Genomic DNA, 17526 nt, shown 5'->3' with positions numbered 1-17526 from the left:
TTTGTGACTATTTATTTTGTATCTTGTATATAATGAAAGTGATGTTTAAATGAGATGGGTTTGTGACTATTGATTTTGTATCTTGTATATAATGAAAGTGATGTTTAAATGAGATGGGTTTGTGACTATTTATTTTGTATCTTGTACATAATAAAAGTGATGTTTAAATGAGATGGGTTTGTGACTATTTATTTTGTATCTTGTATATAATGTAAGTGATGTTTAAATGAGATGGGTTTGTGACTATTTATTTTGTTACTAACGTTCTCTGAATCTTTCAGTAAACACATGTGAAGGGTCGCATAGTTATAAAGTTTTATATATTTAATAGTTTTGTAATCAACGCCATAATTGTAAACATTTCGACAAAATGTTCAATATCCATTAACATTTATTTTTAAAAACGAAGTATTGTTATTTATTTATATCAACCACATTTTACAACAGTGAATATTGACCTGTTACGAATCCCATAGTTAATATTTCCAATCAGTTTCTTTTAAAATACACTCATAATCAATGAAGCTCAATAATTACTTGTATTTTACCTGTAGATTGCGCTGTGAAACGTTCTCTGGGGCAGATATGACGGTTCATTGTAAAGCGTATGTTTTCTCACAGCAAAGCCACATTGGGCAATCTACTGAGCGCAGTGAGGGGAATCGAACTCATGATATTAGCGTTGCAAATGCGTAGACTTACTGCTGTACTAGTGGGGGGCTCATTGCAAAGCACTGTTTAATATTTGTTATAGAAGTAGTTGCCTTAATATTATCAGCATATCATATATTTAGTTAAATAAAACTTTAAAATTAGAACTTGCCATGCGAACTTGCCATGCCCAAGTGGTATAATGACATTTAATCGCCAATAAAATAAGTAAAAAAGGCATCTTAAAAACTTCAAATCAATATGGTAAATGTTATTATATAAACAAGTTAACTCTGTACTAACTCAAATGATATAAAGTATATATAACTCATCTCGTCCCGCCTTATTCTGTTTTAACAACCATGTTGTTTAGACTTCTAAATATTTGCTGACAGCCTATTTGATCTAATACAATTCGAACTTTTCCAGCCTCACAAAGTTATATGATGCTGTTTGCAGAAGATAAATCAAAAAGTAACCATCGTTTATCAACATTTCAAACTTTTGTAATTGAGTTAATTAGTAATTTTAAGTCATTAAAGAGACATATTTTATCCCAGTTTACTTACTACCTTTTATATGAATCCCATTAAACAATTGTTTTATTACCAGTTAATATAAGTTCTAATTGATTACCCGCCAACAGTAGGTTGATCTATAGAAACAACTCTCTCGCGAAATTACTTTGTGCATATTAAACGTCGTGTTATTTACGGAAGGTTAAGAAAGAATGGATGTAATTTTTTTTTTTTCAGTTATAAGGCAGTTCGTTTAAGATATCTTCTTTTCCGCTTTAAAACTACCGATTTGTTTCTTATATCGTTCCTCACCGGTATAGTTTGGTTTGTTTGGAATTACGGGCAAAGCTACACTAAGGCTATCTGTGCTAACCGTCCGTAAGTTAGCAGCACAAGATTAGAGAGAAGACAGTTAGGCATCACTACTCACCGCCAACTCTTGGGCTGCTCTTTTACCAACGAATAGTGAGATTTACCGTCACTTTATAACGTCCCCACGGCTGAAAGGGCGAACATGTTTAGTGTGACGGGAATTCGAACTCGTGACCCTCAGATTACGAGTCGGGTGCCTGAGCCGAGCAGTGAGGTCCATATACGAAAGGACATCGAAAGTTCCGTTTTACTGTTTTAACAGAGAGCCTAAATTTAGATCTGATTAAACAAATCGAATGAAATCATTGATTTTCTGTGTAAAACGCATAAAGAACAAACGTTAATTAGTGATATAAGCTGCAATATGGATAATATTTTTGTTTTAACTTTTTTGTATCCACGTTCTTTTCTAGTAGTTCTGTTCACAACAATTTCGTGGACCCACAAGCAATTTCGTGCAACAACAATTATTAGGGTTAATGACCCTTTTGTCCCACTTTGGGAGAAAGGTAAGTGATTCTTCAGAATTACAAGAATTCGTTTTCCCTTCGATGGGTCCGGCATGGCCAGGTGGGTCGCGGGTTCGAATCCCTGTCACACCAAACATGCTCGCCCGTTCAGCCGTAGGGGCATTATAATGTGACAGTCAATCCAACTATTCGTTGGCAAAAGAGTAGCCCAAGAGTTGGCGGTGGGTGGTGATGACTAGTTGCCTTCCCTCTAATCTTACACTGCTAAATGAGGAACGGCTAGCGCAAATAGCCTTTATGTAGCTTTGCGCAAAATTCAAAAACAAACAAACCTTTTGATGGACAGAGCAGATAGTCCAACGTGGCTTTGCTGTAAAAAAAAACAAACATACAATGACCATTTAAAAAAAAACATGACACACACTAAACACTGTTACTCAGGCTTCACAAACTAAAGCTTTGAACGACTATCATTGTGTATATACCGCAGCTTAACCAAACTTGTGGCAAAAGTTTAATGCCTAAAAACACAGTATATTGATGGTTCTTCATAAACCAATTACACTCGTTACTACATGGATAATGGTACCAACATCCTTTCACTCAGTGGATGTCAACAATAAAATAAATGAGGTTCGATCAGTTAAGCAGTTTTGGTTTAGTGAAAACCAACAATTCCACTAATATTAATAAATGTAATTAACATTAAAAAACGATGTCTCGACAGTAAACCTTAGGAATTTACAACGCAAAAATTCGAGGTTCGTTCCATGCATCGATCACGTCTCAGAAACACCATAATGCATTTTGATGTTAAACAAATATTCTAAAACAAATAATAAAACTATTTCACTCATTTTAATAAATAAGATGAAATTAAACTAAGTCTAAGCAAAATAGAATAGGCTGTTACTTACAAAGCACATCAATTGATTAGTTGTTTTCTGTTTATTTTCATGCGGTTGTTTATCAACAAACGAAACGCTATCTTACATTTAATACATCATTTTATATGCAATAATGCGCAGCAAACTTCACAAACTAGTTAAACTTACAAAAATGATTTAAATTCTTAAGTATTTGCATACTATCCGCCTATCTGTGAATGGTGTAGATGTTCTGCCGCTATGAATTAAATAATATACAATATACAACAATATACGCAGTATAAGAGAGAAATACCAATGCACTGTCTATCCATCTTTACACAAAAATAATCAATATCTGTAAATAGAATTACGTAGGTAGCAAAGAGTTTTATTTCGCAAAACAAGTAAAGTGGGCATGAACACAGTGAAACAGTATATATATATATATATCGGCTCTAATTTGGCATAGGTAATAGATTCTGGTTTTGTGACACTGTTATACGTGAATGGCGATACTAATTTCTACAAGTATGTTTTTATTTGGAATTAATTCGTTTTAGTACGGTTATAAAGTATAGTAACTTACCTTATAAAAAGTAGAGTGCCCAGCATGGTCAGGTGGGTTAAGGCGTTCGACTCGTAATCTGAGGATCGCGGGTTCGAATCCCCGTCGCAACAAACATGCTCGCCCTTTCAGCCGTGGGGACGTTATAATATAACGGTCAATCCCACTATTCGTTGGTAAAATAGTAGCCCAAAAGTTGGCGGTGTGTGGTGAAGACTAGCTGCCTTCCCTTCTAGTCTTACACTGCTAAATTAGAGACGACTAGCACAGATAGACCTCATGTAGCTTTGCGCGAAATTAAAAAGAAAAAAGGCAATAAAAACTAGAAACGTGTAAACAACAGTACAACGTACTATATAGTGAGTATAATAAAACTAGAAACGTGTAAACAGATGCGTATATCTACAATGAACAGCAGTTGTGGAAAGTATCCTTAAGTAATTTACTGTAAACATATGTCTATTTTAATGTTCCTTCCGATTTGAAATTATAATAGACACATAGATGAATATATAGAGAAATATTTACAAAATCTCCCATCAATGGCTGGGTATATCAAACTGTTTATATTAACAATATGAAACAGAACTGTATGTTTTGTCTAAAACGATTGTTTAAGCAATATATTCTACTAGTATTTTATTAGAAACAATTAGCGCTTCAGATAACAGCACACCTGCATCACATATTGTAAAACCGAGTCTCAAAACCACCGAGTTGTTTCTATTTAATCAGCTCATTAGGAGACCTACTTTTATCACCCGAATCATATTTTACTGAAAGAAGCAGCTTAGCTAAGAGGCGGCCTCAGCATGGAGTCCGCAACAACATCGGTGTCAAGACAAAGAAGGGAAAAAAATTGGCGGTTGCTGGCCATAAATAGCAAGACTTTCGCTAACCCTACTCTTTACGTTCATGAAGCGGTTCACAAAGCTTACGTCATTGAACGCTGAACACATAAAAACAGACATATCTCTATCAATCTAACAATATATCTAAACAAAACTGCAACTAATTAATAATTAGACTTAGATGGTCGTATATCTTACTAGCCATGACGACGATTTATCTAACTGTCTGTCTCTTCCTCTATCCTTCTATCTAACTATGTAAACATAATAAATTATGTAATTTAAATATATTCACATTAAGCCATTTCCTTTATGACTTACCCAAACCATATTTGTTTCAATACTAAATTCCTGTTTCTTTAAATAGGGACAATAAATTAATGAGTGGGTAAAGCATTGAAGAATTACAACAATAATCTACAAGAAAATACAAACCGGAAACAGATCAACGTATCGCTGAAACTATATTGGGAAAATATTTTAAAAAATATTTATTCATATGCTCAGAAAAGGCATATTTCAAGAATATTTTGTAACTTTACAAGTTCCAAAGTAGTTTACGTCGTCCAGTCAAAAAGCCACTCAACTGAATGAAATAACATCAACATTCTGGAAAAAAAAAATGTGTATATATCGCAAACATAAGGATTAAAACGTACCTAATAATCAAAACATCGGATGACGGCATAATCAAAGGGGAGAGGTGTAATTCAGTAATTAAAACCGTGAAGGTATAATTAATTAAAAGAACTTTTCGTGTCTCTTTTTTGTTTTTTCGTTACGTGGCATTTTAAGCAACATTTGTTATTGTAATCATGTTTTTTAGAAGATTTCCACGATTATGAAAATGATAAATTTATCATTCTTTTATTTTGTTTTTAATTGTTTTCTGCCCGATTAAATATTACTAAAACAAGACAGAGAAAAAAACAAACTATTTTTTAAAGCAGCAGTAATGTAACATAAATCTAATTTTACCAATGAGATTACTACAGTATTTCATCTGCTCAAGTCAGATATAGTTTGATATTTAATTATATCATAGTTACATCTGAAATTTACAACATGTTGTAATAATCCAGAAATGTAGGTTTGGGTTTCTTTTTAACGGAGACTTTACAGTTACGAGATTGGGTTTTGTTTTGTTTTTGTTTGTTTTTGAATTTCGCACAAAGGTACTCGAGGGCTATCTGTACTAGCCGTCCCTAATTTAGCAGTGTAAGACTAGAAAGAAGGCAGCTAGTCATCACCACCCACCGCCAACTCTTGGGCTACCTTTTTACCAACGAATAGTGGGATTGACCGTCACAATTTTAACGTCCCCACGGATGAAAGGGCGAGCATGTTTGGCGCGACGGGGCCTATGAGATTGGGAAGAAGTAATCTATGTATTAAGTATATTTAATATCACAACAACGCTTAGATTTACTTACAAAGTTAAGCAAATTACGAATGAAATGAAAATCGCGAGATCTTATCTTCATGATAAAATAAATTCTATATGCTCACTTTATTAGTATCAAAACCAGAATTTTAGCGTTGTAAGCCTACAGACTTACAGCTGAACCACTAAAGGAGAAGATTATTATTGAAATATTCGAGCTTAATCATTACTGTAATTACCAAAGTTTTGTTTGTTTGTTAGTTTTTGAATTTCAGAAAGCTACACCAGCGCTATGTGCGCTAGCCATTCCTAATTTACCAGTGTAAGACTAGAGGGAAGGCAACTATTCGTGGGTCTCACTGTAGTTGCGTTAGAAGAGTGGTCGTCAAATCTATTCTATTGAAGTAGCTAAAGAGTTGATGGTGTGTTTGTTGACTAGTTGCCCCTCTTCTAATCTATCAGTTCAAATTTAGGGATAGGTTGTTTGTTTTACGGAAATTCGCGCAAAGCTACATGAGGGCTATCTGCGCTAGCCGTCCGTAATTTAGCAGTGTAAGACTAGAGAAAAGACAACTAATCATCATAACCTACCGCCAACTCTTGAGGCACTCTTTTACCAACGAATAGTGGGATTGACTGTCACTTTATAACACCCCTACGGCGTAAAATGTCGGATAAAATTGTATCATATTGTTAAATTAAAAAATGGAAAACCGACAACAGTGAACTTCTAAGTCACCAAAGTAAAGACTGTATTAAAATACTACGTTCTACGAAAGTGTAACTTACTGGTTGTTAAATTGTACCTCGACTTCGGTTACCAATAACAAATAAGTAAAAAGAAGTTATTTCTTATTATTATTTCACCCAGTGCTTCCTTCAGTCGAGATCTTAGGTAAATCACTCAAGGAAAATGAAAATTAATTGTTTGTCAGCAGCTAAATTCATACCAACTATGATAGAAAGAGCTCAAATGTTGCGCTTCATCAAATTCATACCAACTATGATAGAAAGAGCTCAAATGTTGCGCTTCATCAAATTCATACCAACTATGATAGAAAGAGCTCAAACGTTGCGCTTCATCAAATTCATACCAACTATGATAGAAAGAGCTCAAATGTTGCGCTTCATCAAATTCGTGCCAATATTGTGATTTTTTTGTCTCCTAGAGTCTCAGCGGTAAACCTGAGAGCTTATGCACCAAAATCTGAATTCGAAACCAGGTGGCGAGCACAGTGTAGATAGCCCATGATGTAGTTTTGCACTGAAATAAAAAAAAAAATGTGACTTCTCTTGCTATCACGTCTGTCCCGAGAAGTTTAATAATTGCAGTTACTTAGAAACCAGTTTCCAGGTACACATCTTACATAACAATTACTTGAAATGGAGACTAGGTTTCAGGTATGCTCTTACATAACAATTGCTTGAAATGGAGACCAGCTTTCAGGTATGCTTCTTACATAATAACTACGCTGAAATTTAGAGACTATATTCCAGGTATGCGTTTCAATTTATAATTACTTGAAATTTTTAAGAATGTTTTTGTGGCCTTACATCAAACATAGTTAAAGTCTGGTGGTCTGTATATCAGGCTTCGCATTACAAGTAGTTGAAATCTGCAGAACTATGTTCCAGGTCTCACATCCCAAGTAACTGAAGTTTGAAAGACTGCATTCCAAGACTTACATCACAAATAGTTTAAATCTGGAGAACTGTATTTCAGGTCTCACATCATAAGTAGTTAAAGTTTAAAACACTGCGTTCCAGGACTTGCATCATAAATAGTTGAAGTTTGGAGGACTATGTTTCAGGACTTATATCTCGAGTAACTGAAGTTTGAAGTGCTTTGTTCCAAGACTTACATCACAAGTAGTTGAAGTTGGAGGACTGTGTTCCAAGACTTACATCATAGGTAGTTGATGTTTGTAGGTCTGTGTTCCAAGACTTACATCACAAGTAGTTGAAGTTGGAGGACTGTGTTCTAGAACTTACATCATAGGTAGTTGATGTTTGGAGATCAGTATTCCAAGACTTATATCACAAGTAGTTAAAGTTGGGGGACTGTGTTCCAAGACTTACATTACAAATAGTTGATGTTTGGAGGTATGTGTTTCAAGTGGACACTAGAATAGTTCGTAAGACAGCAAAAAATAACGAAAAACACATTATTTTCAGTAACTATTCAATTAACAAAGTATAGTTTTTTATCTTGTGCTACTGAAATAGTAACAAACTTTGCCCTGCATTCAGGTTTCTAAATCATCATTACTATCTGGTGGCTTTGTATAATCTCGAAAATCAGTTGAAATTCTCAAAAAAAAAAAAAGAAAGTGTGGATCCTGTTGTTCACCCTAAACCGTTATAAAAATAGATAATTTTGTTCGTTCTAGAAGTTTTGCAAGGAGCTTTACTAGCTCTGTCTATGTTTAGTGTCCCTAATTGTGAACTAAAGGGAAGGCAGCTAGTCTGTACACACAATGCCAACTTTTGGAATTCTCTTTTGTGAAGGAGCAGTAAAATTAGACTGTCACTCTTATAAAAATCCATACATACAAAATGTGAAGTATGCCTTTTACTGGACACAAATCTCAAAGCTTCTGATTTATTGTTCAGACACAATAACTGCTATACTACGTCAGATCATTAAAAAATCACATCCTTGATCTCTCGACAATCACGAATCTGTGAAAGATCTTACTTTGATCAACAAAATCATAAAGTATCTAAATACTCTTTCTGGATATGCTGTTCCTTTAAACGCGAGCGCTTTATATGTTGTAGAAACGCATTATTAATATTTTAACATACGCTGTTCCTTTAGATTCAGATATTTGAAGTCGTGCAAAATCAAAATAATAATATTTCGATATACTCTGTTTCTTAAAACTGAGACACGTTTTATATCTCTTAAATAACATCAAAATCGCCTAAATTATTTAGTCGAAAACAATAAGTTCTTCTTCTACTATTCACGAAATAATCTCCAACATTAAAACAATTACCAAGTTTAAACTTTAAAAAACTAACAAAACCGAATGAGGATATTATTTGTAGTCATTCTTATCCACATAACTAATATAAAAAAATCATACCGAAATATTTTATTGTTAATTAGCAAACAAAATCCTTCTCATAATTAGCAAGTGGTTTGGTGTGTTTTCAATTTTGCTCAAAGCCACACGAGGGCTATCTACGCCAGCTGTCCCTCAATTACCATTATAGCACTAAATGGAACGCAGCTAGTCATCACCACCCACTGCCAGCTCTTGGGCTACTCTTTTACCAACGAATAGTGGGATTGACCGAACATTATAAAGCCCCCACGGCTGAAAGGACGAGCAAGTTTGGTGTTACAGGGATTCGAACTCACGACTCTTGGATTACGAATCGAGTGCCTTAACCACCTGGCCATGCCGAGCCAATTAGCAAGTGAACATTCCATAAAAAAATCTGTAATGATGAATAAAACGGCGAGCCAGCTACAGCAAAAAAAAAAACACGTTTTTTTCAGTGATAATATAATTCAAGAAATAACTTCTGAATCTCTATTCTTATAATTTCATATCCCGTATTACTGTTTTCTCTTTGTTTGTTTTTTTATGCTAATTATGCTCTTATCCTAAGAATCTTATATTCAGTAACAATGTATAAAACTATCTAACGTAGAACATAAGACTATTCCGCAACGAACATGTATTAACTAAAATACGCGGTGTCTTTGTATCGATTATCCATTTATTCAGATAACAGATTGAGAGAGGAAGTGTGCCTTGAACTGATAATTTACTTAAACGTTATGTTAAATTGAGTCACTCACTTTAAGTGGTTCAAGCGATAAGATGACACATTTGGTAGAATGTTATATCTATGGCTTAAATAAGGTTACCTGCTATACTTAACAGACTCTGCTGTAGAATGCTGCTGTTAGTGGACATACGAATACCTCCTGTCTCGAGTTCCAGTTAAATAAATTATTTACTTCCATTTAACTTTAAAAACAAACAACTCGGGTCAGTATAAAATAGTTTAATAAGAAAAATAATTGGTCGGTTTTATTTTGCTACATTAATATTCGAAAGAAAAAAATGTATAATTATTGTTTATAACTACTTTCTATTGCAGACTCAGTGATTCAGCTGCAAACTCTTTCACATAAAAACTACAAATGATTATAAGCAAAGCCAAAATAACTATAGGATATTCACTGTTATCGACAAAGATACAGATTTTAAAAAAGAAACACAGGTACAAGGTTCGGTTTGGCTACGTGGTTAGAGCTCTCGACTCGTAATCTGAGAGTCGGGGGTTCGAATCTCCGACACTCCAAACATGCTCACCCCTTTCAGCCGTGGGAGCGTTATAATGTGAGAGTCAATCCCACTATTCGTTGGTAAAAGAGTAGCCCAAGAGTTGGCGGTGGGTGATGATGACAAACTCCCGTCCTTCTAATCTTACACTGCTAAATTAGAGATGGTTAGCGCAGATAGCCCTGGTATAGATATGCACGAAATTAAACAAACAAAGAAGCAAAATAGAGGTACAAAGTGGGAAAAGAGAAAATTATAATGAGACGTGTAAAATTTATAACTGTTTATATCTTACTTTACTTAATCTTACATTTATTAAGACATACTACTTTAACAAAATGTAAAACTTTACCTAAAAAACTGCTGAATGTCTTTTTTTCTCCTTGTCATTTTTTCCACGAATATAAAAACTCCATATTTGTTAAGAATTATTTTTATCGCAAACATCAACACATTTCTGACTATTTCATTTCTCACTTCCATTTTTCGGTTTCTAATTTTCACCTGTTTTGTTTTTTTGTTGTTGTTGTTATAATATTACATTGTTATTGTAACACGGATGCATAATATTTTCTGTTTTTCTACGCTATGATAGGGAGTAGTTCTGTAACAATATCATTTTTCGTTCTATACATTTAATAAACTCCTAAGCTGAATAGATAGAACTGGTTTCAATTCGGTTGGTTTTTTTTAAGTTAATTTAGTTATTCTAATGCACATTATTACCAGCACAGTCGAATTGCTCGGCATTTAAAAGGTGATTTATTTGCACAGAAATATGAAACGAACAGAAATAATCACAAATTTATAAGATAGGCGAAAAACAGATGGAGAGATTTCTTGCAAAGGTACACAAGGCTTACCAAGCCATTCTTTTAAGTTATTACCGAATAGTGTAAATGGCCGTTACTTTTATAATGCAACAATGGCCCTACTCTGCATAGTAAGATTTTTATTTCTTATAGTGATAACGGGACGCAAACCACGAATCTTGAATGCTATATCCCAGGACGTTAACTACTGACCTTTACACAGATTTAAAAAAAAACATATTTGTACTTCGTTTTCAACTAGTTATCTTCTTGTTTTCTTTTTTTCAGTGTTTTTGTTTTTTCTTCTGAGCTGAACTAACTGAAAAACACGAGAAGAATAAGAAGTCTTTGTATCTGACAGAACAACGATTGTTCATTTCCTATGTTTATCCTTCTTTTAGACAAACTTTGCATTTTTATGTTTTCTTAAAATAATTCATAGGAAAACTTTATAGAAAATTATACAAAACCATGCATATAAACTGTAATAAAATAAAGGCAAGTTTTTAAAAAATCAGAAGGACATGGAGACTCACTCGACTGACTCTCTTGGAAAACCTAAATGATAGAAAATCAGATTTCACGTGCAAAATTTCTCATAGCCATTACTTTTCACTTAATCTATTGATTTCTTCTTTTTCACTTTAGCTTCCTGCATTTCCTTCTGGTATTTGCTCTCTGCATTCTTTTTTTTACTTTTCTCACACTTCAACTCCTACATTAAACTATCTTCGGTTTAACTAGTAAGCTATTCTTTAGATTTTTGTTGGGTAGTGGAGGAGAGTTATTCCTTTTCTATGTGCACTTCCATTCTCTGTATTTAATTTTGTTACTGTTAAACGCTTCCTTGTTTACTTCTATATCACATTCATTCTCATGCCCAATACTTTATATTAGCGAAAGATAATTCGTTTTATTATCCATAAAACATTCACTTCCTAGCTGCCTTCCCTCTAGTCTTACACTGGTAATTGAGGGACGGCTAGCGCAGATAGGCCTTGAGTAGCTTTGCGCAAAATTCAAAAAACAAACAAAAAACAAACAAATCTCCACTTGTTTACCCTATGTCACCTATAACTATTCCCAATATACCATTAGACATGATTCGCTTTACTGCCTATCAAACTTTATCTTATTTACCCTAATATCCCAATCACACTGATTCTCAATACATTTCATTTTGACATAATTTATTTTCGCATTCATTAAATCTATACTTTGTTCGACTTATATCACATTAGTTTTGTTTTATCAATATTTCTCTCGATCTATTTGTTTGTTTTTCCCGGTTTTTTTCTTTTAATATTTTCGCCATGCTTTACTTAAGTCATGAACATTTTTTCATGTACTTCGTTGTGTCATAGTTTTGTTTTTTACAGAGTACGATTATAACTACAACATACTATCAAACTATTGTGGGTTCTTAATAAAAGTTTGTTTGTTTGTTTTGGAATTTCGCACAAAGCTACTCGAGGGCTATCCGTGCTACCGTCCCTAATTTAGCAGTGTAAGACTAGAGGGAAGGCAGGTAGTCATCACCACCCACCGCCAACTCTTGGGCTACTTTTTACCAGCGAATAGTGGGATTGACCCTAACATTATAACGCCCCCACGGGTGAAAGGGCGATCATGTTTTGTGCGACTCGGGCGCGAACCCGCGACCCTCAGATTATGAAGCGCACGCCTTAACGCGCTAGGTCATGCCGGGCTCTCTTAATAAAATATTTTCCATTCATTTGATCTATGAATCATTGTTCTTGTTGTTATTGAAATAAAAAAATGTCTGTTTATACAATTACAAACAAATCGGTATTATGAAATGACATCGTGAATATTTATTTTTTGACACAGAAAAATCTTAAAATCCATTATTTTTTGTAAAGATTGTTTTTTTTGAATTTCGCGTAAAGCTACACGAGTGCTATCTGCACTAACCGTCCCTAATTTAGCAGTACAAGATTAATGGAAGGCAGCTAGTCATCACCACTCACCGTCAACTCTTGGGCTACTCTTTTACCAAAGAATAGTGGAATTGACCGTCACTTTATGAAAGGACGAGCATGTTTGGTGTGACGGGGATTCGAACACACGATCCTCAGATTTCGAGACTAGCGCTCTAACCACCTGGCCATACTGGGCCAGTTTTGTAAAGATACTGCTGAAAAGTTTAATTAATAATGGAATAATCATAGTCAATTGGTAATTAAAACCTGTCAATAAAAATATTTATTACATAAGTCGCTATTATCATAAAATTAATATCAACACACAGAAACTGATCTCAGAAGAAATAATTAATTTTCTGTACTACAAGTTGCTTTATAGTAATAAGTTAACATTTATATACATTTTCAATATCAAAGACATATTATTGAATTAGATTTATTTTTAGTTACTTAGACACTTATATTCATAATTATTAGAACAAGCGTTATATCTGTTCATGCGAGGTTAATACACCAACAATCTTAAAGACACTTGTCATTATACTGATAAGCATCAAACACACGAATTATAAATCTCAATATTCATGGTCATCAGAATTAGTAGTTTCTAAAACTGAAGATTTACATGTATAAATATATATCCTAATTATAAATATTGGAACATGCTTTCTCTCAAACTCATCTAAATACTTCATGTAACTAAAGTAAAATGATGCTGATGTGTAGTAACTATTGTGACGGATTTACTATTATATATTTATTTTAACATCAGTGTTTGTTTCAGTTAAGTATATATTTAGAAATGCTTGTAACTTATATTGTTAAATGATATTGTGAAATTCCCGCCTATTCACTAAATTTGTAGACGATTCTAAAGTGTAAGAATCAATAATATATATTGTGCAAAATCACTAGCGAATGCCAGTATTATTATTTTAGCTGAAATTTCTAGAATCTTGCCTATCTCTTATAAACCAACACGACGCGCGAATAGAAAGTATATATTGTTGGTTTTGCTACAGCTGACATACTGTAAACCTCGAAAGCTATAACTGTGATTAACGCTTATTAATTGAAAAAAAAAAAACTACAGATATTTTAACAGGAATATATATAGATTTCGAACATTACAAGCCGTTTAACCTCAGCAGATTAACATTGAACATTATTATTTTTACGAAGACTTATCATGCGACGAAAATGAGAAAAAAAATTAATGAATGAAAATAACAAGGAGCGTTTGAAGCGTAAAACGTGACAGTCACGAAATGTGTTTACAAGTCACTCTGTATGTGTCACAAAAATTACATAAAACCAGACTCTCAAAGTTGAAGAGAAACAATTAAAATATGACACATGTGAACAATAAGATGCATACGCAATTTGATATGACACATTTAAAAATTCACACACAAATATCACAATGAACATTTACAGTCCCATATGTAAGACTAGCAAAACCATGTAAAACAGAAGACCATAAGAGGTATTTATGGACACATACATGAATAACTCAAGAAACATTTACAACCTGACGCACAAGAGTTCGCCCCCCTGCTAGTATAGAGGTATGTCCAAGGATTTACAACACTAAAATCAGGCGTTCGATTCCCCTCGGTGGGCTCAGCAGATAGCCCGATGTGGCTTTGCTATAAGAAAACACACACACACCCACAAGAGTTACAACAACATAAAAAACCTGATACATTTGACCATAATCAATATTTACAAACCCATATATGAATCATACACAAGAAACATTCACAACTCAACTCAGAAGTCCTGATAAAACTACTTGCAATACTATTGGATAACCGCACGTATCATATGATATCGAAAATAATTATTTATTCTTGCTTTTCGTTTCTATTTTGACTGCAGTATTAAAATGTGTTGATGAATCTATCGTTTTAATACGCACTTCATGGTACCTAAAGAAACATTTAAAACCTTACATGTAGAGATCACAAAAAATGCAACATGGAACATGAAATTAGCAAGAAAGATTTTAAAATTAGTAAAACTTGACAGTCATGAAAAACTTTGAAATCACGATACGTGAAACCCACAAGAATCGTTCACATTAATATGGTGGAACATGAAAACATCAAAATCACTGCATGCGAAAACCACAAGAAATCTGTGTTGAAACCTTTCTCACAAAACTTCATAATATTTTTTTAGAATGAAATATTTAGTTTGAAGTAGGGAAAACAAAAATCGATACAAAATAAAGAAATCAAATTATTAAACTTCGTTGGGGAGGTTTGATCAAAGCAAACTACCAGAAACATCGAGAAAACTTGCGTCTCATTATTTTCCCAGTAATTTCAAACTACTCGTGTATTGTGTTGTTCTAATGCGAACTTCCAACATCAGTGTGTAATATGATTTTATATAACGTTAGTTTTGGTGTTGATTCATGTTTCTCGTGTAAAAAACTGAGCTTTTTGTTACGAGATTCGTTTTCTACTTAAAAACAATAAGAAAAATTGTATATTTTGCAGTGCGTTATAGTTTTTCATCCATACACTCATTAGATTCAATTTTAAAATAAAAGAATAAATAATAAATTTAGATTTTGTTTTATATAAAAAAAATCATTCAAATCTATAAACTTAATATATTCCAATGAGAGCTACGTTTGAATCACATTACTAGCGTTAATATAATGATACTCAGCTTACGGACACATCAATATGATCTGTATATTTGATTTACTGCTAAGCAAGGAAAACCGTATGTAACTCAAGTTGAAAAAGTCTTTAAAGATTTTCTAACAGTGGTAGATGTTTTGCCATTCTTACCTTCCGCCAGAACAGAGAGACAGAATACGATCCAATACATGCCTTTCGGTGAGTTCATGTTTTGATTATTTTTCTTTGTCTGCCACAATCACATTTTAAAAATCTATTCAGACAAAATATACGTATAATAAGTATATTGTGCGTGTCTGACTCGTTTCAACACTAAGTCACCGAAAAGCGCGTGGCAGTCGACAGCACTGAGTTCTCACTGTCGACACAAGTAACCTTCGTAACTGAAAGCAGTCAGTTGGGATATACGTAGCGCCACCATCGGTAAATTCGACTATGTTTTAAGTGAAAAACTCTTGTGAATGAAAGGTTGTCATGGAGAAAGAACCAAGAACCAATGCATTAACGTCGACAACTGAAATCAGTGTTGAGCTAAAACCACACCTTTCTTGAAACGGTATATATCTCAAGGGTAACAAATAGAAACTTGATAAATGCACGTATTTAAGTGAGGTAGAAAATGTTCCTTTATTCTTGTATTTAGTTCTACTTTGACTTTTATGGTAGAATCGAATGAGTCATATTGTTCTATGTCTGTAGAAATGAATCTTGGGAAAAATGAAATACTTAAACAAGTTCTATACACTGTTTTTCTGGATATTTGTTTTAGAGCATCTGTAAGTGTAAATTTTGCTAACTTATAAACTTTTCTTTTCATGTTATTGATATTTTATACTCGGAATTTTAAGCGCCTTATAAATAATATACAATAATACGGATGTTCGTCCATATAACAACTGAAAAAAACGTCTTCGTTATGAAACTACAGGGTTAATCAACAAAGTCAATGATACGGTGTACGAGAAGTGATAAATAACTGAGAAACATTTAAGGAAATTCTCATTTTTGTGAGAACTGCAGCGTGGAGTCTATGTAATCATTCACAGTTTCACTAGTAAAATATTGTTTCCTTGAAGGCCCAGGTTTTTAAGAACCTCGTTATAAATTTATATGGATGTTCGCTCGCGTAAGGACTGAAGAAAAATGTCTTCTTTATGAAAACAAACAGGCTACATGTTTCTGTTATTTATCAACTTTCCAAATAATACGCTCTATAAAAACTGATATAGGTATTTAGATATAAAATACAGCTTATGTTTAGGATTACCCAAATTACGTGTAGCGGAAAAACATTTAAGAAAATTATTTTTTAGGACTAAAACACGGAGTCCATGTGTTGAATATTTTTTGTGTTGGCGCCCAGTTTTTTAAGAACCTTATTGTATATTCATATGGATGATCACGCACGTAAAGACTGAATATAATGTCGTATTTATTAAACCACTAGCTATATGTTCTAATTATTTAACAGCTTTCTAAAATTATACCCTTTATAAAGAATGATATGATATACGTGGTGTTCAAATATTAAACATAATTTATATTTCGAAATACTTAATGCAAATATAACTGGAAAGCATTTAATAATTACTTTTTGAGAACTAAAGCATGTAGTCGATGTCGTCATTTACAGTTTAAACAGTTCAGTATTTATAAACAAAACAAAATTCCTTTATTTCTGTGGAAAGCCTTTCAAACACTGGAAATGCACAGTTGAAAAGATGTCATCAAAACACATCAAACATGCTCTCTCTTTCAGCCGTGGGTGCGTTATAGTGTAACGGTCAGTCCCATTATTCATTGGTAAAAGAGTAGCCCAAGAGTTGGCGATGGGTGGTGATGACTAGCTGCCTTCCTTCTAGTTTTACACTGCTAAATTAGGGACGGCTAGCGGAGTTAACCCTCGTGTAGCTTCGCGCGAAATTCAAACCAAACCAAACCAATGTCATCAAACATTTAGACTTACTGCTTTTTAATTCTAAATAATTCAAATTAGAAATCGCATTATACATTAGGGCATCCAACTAATAAATTACAAACACTATGCTTTACGTCTTTCCAATACCGCATCAATTCAACTTGAATTAAGTTAAAGAAGAACTAGTTGTCTTAAAATAAATATTG

The 17526-nt window shown here is 33.5% G+C and overlaps 1 protein-coding gene across 3 annotated transcripts in view; it reads right to left on the bottom strand.

The window, feature by feature from the left end:
• The window catches only part of LOC143258591 (uncharacterized), a 72308-nt gene extending 56519 nt beyond the window's left edge, over positions 1-15789 (bottom strand). The window contains exon 1 of one of the 3 annotated variants that reach the window (XM_076517776.1): positions 15553-15789. Coding sequence is in view for 2 of the 3 variants with exons in the window: in XM_076517777.1 (XP_076373892.1) it covers positions 15553-15610 (58 nt within the window). In the remaining variant the exon portion in view is untranslated. The remainder of the gene's footprint in view (positions 1-15552) is intronic. The other 2 variants (XM_076517777.1, XM_076517778.1) reach the window with 2 other exon arrangements.
• Between the last annotated feature and the right edge of the window lie 1737 nt (positions 15790-17526).

The sequence above is a fragment of the Tachypleus tridentatus genome, chromosome 8 (genome assembly GCF_004210375.1).
Source record: "Tachypleus tridentatus isolate NWPU-2018 chromosome 8, ASM421037v1, whole genome shotgun sequence".
In the NCBI taxonomy this organism is placed as follows: Eukaryota; Metazoa; Arthropoda; class Merostomata; order Xiphosura; family Limulidae; genus Tachypleus; species Tachypleus tridentatus.
This window is presented reverse-complemented; position numbering and strand designations above follow the sequence as displayed.